The sequence below is a fragment of the Coenobita brevimanus genome, chromosome 54 (genome assembly GCF_032717465.1).
Source record: "Coenobita brevimanus isolate Jiangsu-jjx chromosome 54, ASM3271746v2, whole genome shotgun sequence".
NCBI classification, from domain to species: Eukaryota; Metazoa; Arthropoda; class Malacostraca; order Decapoda; family Coenobitidae; genus Coenobita; species Coenobita brevimanus.
Genome location: NC_137007.1, coordinates 9,635,361 through 9,643,973, shown reverse-complemented (window position 1 = coordinate 9,643,973; position 8,613 = coordinate 9,635,361). Strand labels below are relative to the sequence as shown.

At 48.1% G+C, this 8,613-nt stretch overlaps 1 protein-coding gene across 1 annotated transcript; it reads left to right on the top strand.

Moving 5' to 3' along the window:
* Positions 1-545: 545 nt before the first annotated feature.
* On the top strand, positions 546-2,563 carry LOC145401017 (actin-5C). The gene is made up of 3 exons (XM_080273388.1): positions 546-646; positions 750-887; positions 1,434-2,563. The coding sequence occupies exons 2-3, from the start codon at positions 762-764 to the stop codon at positions 2,436-2,438; spliced, it is 1,131 nt and encodes a 376-aa protein (XP_080129514.1). The 5' UTR covers positions 546-646; positions 750-761; the 3' UTR covers positions 2,439-2,563.
* Positions 2,564-8,613: the final 6,050 nt, after the last annotated feature.

Here is an 8,613-nt window from a genome sequence, read left to right as displayed (position 1 = left end):
TCCGGGAGAGGCGAAAACACCATTTGACGTTTACTGGTCTCCCCTTCGTAGAAAGTTCAGGTGGCGAGGGCCTAGAGTTTCCCGCTTCAGAAGTCCTTCACTCACCAACATCTCTAGGAGGAGGACGGTCGTACACTCTAAGGTCCTATCCTTGTAAGTACATTTTTTTTTTTTCTTTTTATTGGATTGTTACTGTAGGTGTTCTGGTTCTTTTAGTGTAAAGCAAGTAGATACTTTAAATATTCGAAAATCTGCGTTAAGGTATGGTGATTGTGCTCATGATTTTGGTGCATTAAAGTTACTTTAAATGATCCGCTACTGCTAGGTGATCTGGTGTGACAAATTTTAAGCCGATAATTCGGCTACTAACTGAAAGTTCTCGTATAAACCTGGTTATGGAAATTCATAGTGAACAGTTCCCCTTAAATTTGGTAGAAAGTGCGTGCCGCTCTACCAAATACGGAGGCAGGAGGGGTGTGAGGGTGCGTGGCTGGTGACGTCACAGGGGTGGGGTGAGAAGGGGGAAGTGGGGGTTATAAGCTGGTGGCTCCATGTCTAGGCGTCAGTTCAACACGGGTACCGGAGCTGAGCACACGTACCGGGCTGGTCCCGCAACGCACGTAGTCAGTGACTGTGATATAACTAGGTAAAGAAAGTGACTTTCTTTAGTGAAAAGCTTTTATATTTTTAGCTCAAGTCTATGGAAGTGAATCTTGAATTCAGAGTTGATAAAGTGCTTTTCTTTGCAGTTATAACTCAAAATGTGTGACGAGGAAGTAGCTGCACTGGTTGTGGACAATGGCTCCGGCATGTGCAAAGCCGGCTTTGCTGGGGACGACGCCCCCCGTGCTGTCTTCCCCTCCATCGTTGGCAGACCCCGCCATCAGGTAGGCACAGTTCGCAGAATCGAACATGGATAGAATTTTTTTTTATTTCATTTATAACAAATGTGCATTAAATTTTGGAATTTAATTTTAGGTATTAACTTGTGCTCGAGTATTTATTGAATGTAACTCAAGTTTAATATGTTCAAAGCATTTCCCAGAATTTTCTCATGAGAATTTAAATTTACTACTGTAAATGCAAAACTAACTGGTAGTTTATATGCAAAAATCGTAATGGAACTTTGCTTTTGGGGAAACTAAATGTAATTGGATATCAAATTTTAAACCTTGATCAGTGATGGAAGATATTCAGTTGATTCAAAGCTTTTATTAGTTTGTATATTACGTTTTCGAAAGATTTCTGAATTGGTGTCAAACTTTAAACCTCAGGATTAAAGTTCATCCTTGAGCGAGGCCTCATACTTTTCTGTTGCTGATAAAGTCGCGTCGAAACGTGTCTTCTGCAGTAGGTGGTGGTCTATTGTATCATACATTAGATATTGGTAAAACCACGTGAGTGAATGTAACAAAAATGGTGTCAATTTCCAGGGTGTGATGGTGGGCATGGGTCAGAAGGACTCGTACGTGGGTGACGAGGCACAGAGCAAGCGAGGTATCCTGACGCTGAAGTACCCCATTGAGCACGGTATTGTCACTAACTGGGACGACATGGAAAAGATCTGGCATCACACTTTCTACAACGAGCTCCGTGTTGCCCCCGAGGAGCACCCAGTCCTGCTGACGGAGGCTCCCCTCAACCCCAAGGCCAACCGTGAAAAGATGACTCAGATCATGTTTGAAACTTTCAACACTCCCGCCATGTACGTAGCCATCCAGGCCGTGCTGTCCCTGTACGCCTCCGGCCGTACCACAGGTATCGTGCTGGACTCTGGTGATGGTGTCTCCCACACCGTACCCATCTACGAGGGTTATGCCCTTCCCCACGCTATCCTGCGTCTGGACCTGGCTGGCCGTGACCTTACAGACTACCTAATGAAGATCCTTACTGAGCGAGGCTACACCTTCACTACCACCGCCGAGCGAGAAATTGTCCGTGACATCAAGGAAAAGCTGTGCTATGTGGCCCTTGACTTCGAGCAGGAGATGACCACTGCCGCTTCATCTTCTTCCCTGGAGAAGTCCTATGAGCTTCCTGATGGACAGGTGATCACCATTGGCAACGAGAGGTTCCGCTGCCCCGAGGCTCTCTTCCAGCCTTCCTTCCTGGGCATGGAGTCTTGCGGTATCCATGAGACCACCTACAACTCTATCATGAAGTGCGATGTAGACATCCGTAAGGACCTGTATGCAAACACTGTGCTGTCTGGTGGCACTACCATGTACCCTGGTATTGCTGATAGGATGCAGAAGGAAATCACCTCTCTGGCACCATCTACCATGAAGATCAAGATCATTGCACCCCCTGAGCGCAAGTACTCTGTATGGATCGGTGGCTCCATCTTGGCCTCCCTCTCCACCTTCCAGCAGATGTGGATCAGCAAGCAGGAGTACGACGAGTCTGGCCCATCCATTGTTCACAGGAAGTGCTTCTAAATCCTATCTTTCATTTAGCTTTAATGTACATGATCTAGGATGTCAATTTTTACATTCTATTAGGATAAGGATTATGTTATTTGATAAGGATTATGTTATTTAAAAGGAATAAATTGATTTCTAATTCTTAAATATGTATACACCTTTAGATGTGTGCGTGATGGGGTAAAATTGAGCTTATAATGTAGTTGATCAAATGGGTCCTGGTAGTTTCGGCTGTAAGTAATTTAGGCTTCAACCTATGCAGTCATCTTGCAGGGTTTTGGTGTTTAGGCTGTTTTAACGGTTTGGATGTTGCCAATGATCGGCCGAAACTACCAGGACCGGATAAATTTTGGGATTGATTTGATGGAAAGTTTATTGTGCAGTATGGTAGTTTGCTTATGTGCCGGATTGTCTGTGGATATAAGACTACCTTTAAAGTATTAAATGAGATTAGAAAGTTGGATGTCTAAATTTTGAGTGCAGTGTAAGAGAATGTTACCCAATTTTTGCCAGACGCAGTTAAGAAGGGTGATATGATTGCTGATAAGCGCAGTTGATTTAATACACAATTGAAACTATCCCGGCTCTATTTGGTGCTGTTAATAGAAACTACATACGGTACTGTAGTTCTGCACGAAGAATGCTACAGCCTAGTGTTCTTGATAAATATCAGCGTTGCAATGGAGATGATAGTTGGCAAAGTGAATATTATTGGTAATACCATGATTTATGTGTTACCTGATGCTGAATTGTTCTTAAATTACCAATCGCTAGGTAGCGGTACCACCAGGTATATCACTGAAAGATAACTTTATATTGGACATGCCATCGTAGCTCATAGCTCATATTTGAGACCGGGAGAGAACTATAACAACAGTCTGGTAAGTCAAATACTTTAGATTATTTGAACAAGAAATAGACCTGTTTGTTAGGCATTGTTGCCGACCAAAGTCTGATGTGATCGTTAGGAGGGGGAGAAGCAAGTGAATCGGCACTTTTCCTACGGTCTGAAGAAAATCGTAGGTATGCTTTAATATAGTTAATAATAGGGCAGGGTAAAGCAGGTGTCATGGAAGGTTAGGTACATCACAGTAGTGGCAGTTTCGGAAGTGGGAGTTTAGGTTAGGCTAGCGTAGACTGTGGTCGGGATTAATGATGACTGCCCTAATGATAAAAAGAGTAGGACGACGGCCTATGGCATTTTTACAAGAACCCTTTTAAATAGTTCGATTTGTATGCTGTCAGATTTTTAGGTTGGGGAGACTGAAAGTAAGGGGTTAGGTATCGCTTTCACTGTCTTCCCAGTATTAGACAAAATCAGTTTAGCAAGAAACTGGTGGAATATCACCAAATTGAAAGTGTTCATATTACCTTCCCGCATTAAGCCGCTTCACACTGAGGTGTGATTAGACGCAAATTATCGGATAACGTTGGGGTAGAGTTTGGGATGAAATATTATTAGGCTGTTCTGGGCATTTTTTACTTATACGTCACCCAGCTTGGTAAAGTTATGGCGAAATCGTAATCCAGTTAAAATTGATTATTTGATCTTTCAAATAATACCCAGCTAATACAGTCTGACAGTTCATTCCTGCGTCATGGACAAGACCCTTTAGAGTACTTGCATCTTATGATTATACGAGTGAGAAACCCCTTCATTCACATACTTTACAACTGATCCCCGGCCACTGAGCTGGAATCTCCATAGTTTCTTCGGATTATTATGATTATTAATTACTATTATTATACTATCTAGACACGGTAAAAACCTTGCAGTTCATTAGCCGCCTGTCGATCCGAGCCGAGTTTGGTGAGTAATGTATCTTTCAGCGAGCAACGTTTGATACGAAAGATTTTGAAAATGACTGCATGTTTGGCTGCCATATTGAATTTTCAAAAATTGTCATAACCGCTGAACTGATTTTGCACATTACCGGACCAACTCTGCCAGCTTAGTTTATGTAATTAATATCCGTAGTCGTTTCGTCACCATGCAAAATTATATTTTTTCCAAAAATCAAAAAAAGAGAACTGAAGTTTGAAGTTTTGCCCACGATTGTTTAGTTGGTGAAAAAAAAAAAAAAAGTGTTATAATTCTTAAGTATGTTTTATGCTGAGTGTTTTTAGTTCGACCTCTCGTCCTAAAAACGCCCGCGACTGAGCGGGCTCCTCTTTCCGGACCGGAAGTAAAGTACTTACAAAGGAACAGGGCATAAAAACTCGGCAGTACACTTTAATACATCTATTGTCTTCGCTCAACACACCTTGCAATATAAGAACAAAGAGAAACTGGATATGGAATAGACAATAAGAGTTGGCTTCCCAATACAAACGTACACAAATACATGAAGGGCAGAGCATGGTGATATTCAGATATACACAGATTGTTAGTTACTAGAGCACAACACCAGTATTATAGTTTGGGCATAATTGTCATTTAATATTCTGGACCAGATGTACTATAGGCGGATGGAATAAAGGGTCAGGTTGGCTAATATTACTATACACTTGGTATGGCGCGAGTCGCGGCATCCGGGATTGTCACTTAGCCGCGGCGGCACCATTTCGCTGGTTTCTGTCTCTTCTCGGCGCGCCACTGGTATAGACAATGTGTCCTTATATCGGATCGTCTTGATGCCCGTACTTACTAATCTTTACTTTCTGCCTGGGCATTCATGTATCTGTGTGTCACTTTACATTATTCTTGCCCTCACTGTTCCACTGTCACTTTTCATTCCTGACTCTGTGGTTAAGACTTAGGCGCGACGTAAGAGAGGCGTTGAAATCGCCACTATGCCCTTGGTTCCTGGGCTAACAGAGGTGGCGCCCGGGCGTGGGAGGGGGCCCTACTGGGGAGCCCTCCTGCAGGAGGCAATGAACCACCCGGAGGGGCGTCGTTGCCCGGGGCTGCTTCGTCGGGGGCCTCGACTTGATAGGTGGCCCTCGTGCTGGGGCCTCGTCGGTGGGGTGCAGGGAGGCCCTCCCATCTGGGGGCCTCGACCTGATAGGTGGCCCTCGAGGCTAGGGCCAAACAACTCCAGGAGACGGGCCTGCCGCCTCTTACTCCAGGAGGAGGGCCGTGGGGGAGTGGGGCCCAAGTGGCCCTGCTCTGGGGCCTGCTGGCCAGTCCTGGGAGTCAGGGTGCTGTGGCCGCCTACAGGGCGGGACGCCATCAGGAGTAGACTGCGGCATCTCCTCTGCCGGGCGTCCATCAGGGACCGGGGCCATCCAGGGGTAGGTTACAAGACCATGCCACCACTCTTCGAACGGTAGCACGTCTGGGGAACCACACCTGGAGGGAGAGAGAGAAGGACGTCCCACACAGCCGAGAGGTTCCACGCAAGGAACCTTCCCCTCCGGGAGAACCCCAGGAACCACGGATGAAAGGCGTACAGTGGCTGCTCCTTCCCCCACACGTACAGTGGCCGTTGTGGTGGTTCTGCAGTTCCTAAGGGCAGCAGCTGAAGGGTGTACAGTGCCCGCTCCTTCCCCCACACGTGCAGTGGCCACTGTGGCGGTGCTGCTTCCAAAGGAGGAAGAGGCAGATGAGAGGCATACAGTGGCCGCTCCTTCCCCGGCACGTACAGTGGCTGTTACCGCGGCTCTGCCTGCCCAGCAGGAAGTAACTGAAGGGCGTACAGTGGCTGCTCCTTCCCTGGCACGTACAGTGGCCATTACCGCGGTGTTACTTCCGTAGGAGTAGGAGGAAGTGGATGAGGGGCGTACAGTGGCCGCTCCCTCCCCGACACGTACAGTGACCGTTATCATGGCTCCACTTCTTCCTTTGCCAGTCGGAGCGCACTCAATAGCTAACGCTTCGAGGCTATCTCCAGATGTGGCTGTAGCTGAAGGGCATACAGTGGCTGCTCCTTCCCCCACATGTACAGTGGCCATTGTGGTGGTGCTACAAGGGGAAACAACTGAGGGGCATACAGTGGCTGCTCCCTCCCCAGCATGTACAGTGGCCTTTACCTCGGTGTTGTTTGGGACTGAATCTGGAGCAGTCCCACCCCGAACCTGGTGAAGGCTGCTCCGCCCGCAGGGTCATCTCTTCCTCCTGCGTGGTTGTTGCTGGGTCGGTTGGGCAGAAGAGGGTCTTAAGGTAGGGGAGCCCCGGCACCTTTCTCGCTCTGGGTCAGTCTCACCCTGATCCGGCCTGCCGTGGTGTCCTCCTGGGGTGGTGGTGGGGCTGCGGCTCGGCAGGGGGGTAGACTGCGGCACCTCTGCTGGGCATACATCAGGGACCGGGGCCGTCCAGGGGTAGGTTGCAGGACCGGGACAGGACCATGCCACCACTCTTGGAATGGCAGCACCTCCAGGGAACCACACCTGGAGGGAGAGAGAGAAGGGCATCCCACGCAGCCAAGAGGTGGAGGGCCGGCCGTGCAAGGAACCTTCCCCTCCGGGAGAACCCCAGGAACCACAGATGAAGGGCGTACAGTGGCCGCTCCTTCCCCCACACGTACAGTGGCCGTTGTGACAGTTCCGCAGTTCCTAAGGGCAGCAGCTGAAGGGCGTACAGTGGCTGCTCCTTCCCACACGCGTACAGTGGCCGTTGTGGTGGTGCTGCTTCTGAAGGAGGAAGAGGCAGATGAGGGGCGTACAGTGGCCACTCCCTCCCCGGCACGTACAGTGGCCGTTACCGCAGCTCTGCCTGCCCAACAGGAAGTAACTGAAGGGCATACAGTGGTAGCTCCTTCCCTGGCACGTACAGTGGCCGTTACCGCGGCGTTACTCCCGTACGAGGAGGAGGAAGTGGATGAGGGACGAACAGTGGCCGCTCCCTCCCCGACACATACTGTGGCCATTATCGGGGCTCCACTTCTCCTTCCTTTGCTAGTTGGAGCGCACTCAATAGCTAATGCTCTAAGGCTGTCTCCAAATGTTGCAGCTGAAGGGCGTACAGTGGCCTTTGTGGCAGCGCTACAGGGGGAAACAACTGAGGGGTGTACAGTGGCCGTTACCACGGTGTTGTTTGTGACTGAATCTGAAGCAGTCCCACCCCGAACCTGGTGAAGGCTGCTCCGCCCGCAGGGTCGTCTCTTCCGCCCGCATGGTTGTTGCTGGGTCGGTTGGGCGGAAGAGGGACTTAAGGTAGGGGAGCCCCGGCGCCCTTCTCGCTCTGGGTCAGTCTCACCCTGACTCGGCCTGCCGTGGTGTCCTCCGGGGGTGGTGGTGGGGCTGCAGCTCGGCAGGGGGGTGGGGGTGGCGGGGTATTCGGTCAGATGGCGGCGGAGGTGCGTATTTTAGTATGTTTTGCAGAATATGTGAACAAAAGTTCTTACTGATTATAACTGAGCTTTTGTTTTCACTCGACTGGATATGGATGGTTAACTAAAATTTTTCTGGTATAAAAATTAATTGGGCTGTTTGGCCGCCATAGTGGTTATATAATAACAAATCGAAACCAAATTTAGGGAGTTAAGGTATCGATATCCATAGTCTTTTGACAAAACGTTTTTTCAGCCACCAACAACCATATACCTGCATCACGTTGCACTAGCATTCACCTCAATTGTCACCGTTTATCTAGTTCGAACTAAGTTTGGTGAGTTACGACTGCCATCTTTTGACGAAGCAGTTTTCAGCTGTTGTTGATCGTGAACCTGCGTCACAATAATGTTCTCTCCACCCACACCGCTTACCCAATCGAAATCAGATTTAGTGTTAAATATCCATAACCGCCATCTTTTGACCCCCTCCCCCAGAAAATAGCAGCTATTAACTACCTGCGTGGCAACATTAGTCTCCCAACCACACATCATATTGTTTGTACCGGTTTTAGTGATTTTATACATATGTAACCGTTTTCTATTGACAAAACATTTTCAGATGCCGTTGACTACTGTATGTATCTGCATCACATCAGCATTCTCCACAACTAGACCGATTATCCAATTCAGTCCAAATTTGGCGAGTTTATAAGCCATCTTTTCACAATACATTTTTCAGTTTCCATGGGCTGATTACATGCGTTGCACTGGCATTCTCTACAACTACACTGCTTATGCGGTCGAAGCCAAATTTTGGTGTTTGTGTGTCTGTAACCGCAATCTTTTGACAAAATTTTCAGGCTGTGTCGACCGTATCCTTGCACCGCACCAGCATTACAATCAAATATCTCAACCACAGCTGCCGAGGATCATAGACCTATGTCGTACCAACATTGCCAGTCAGCCATCTACTAAAC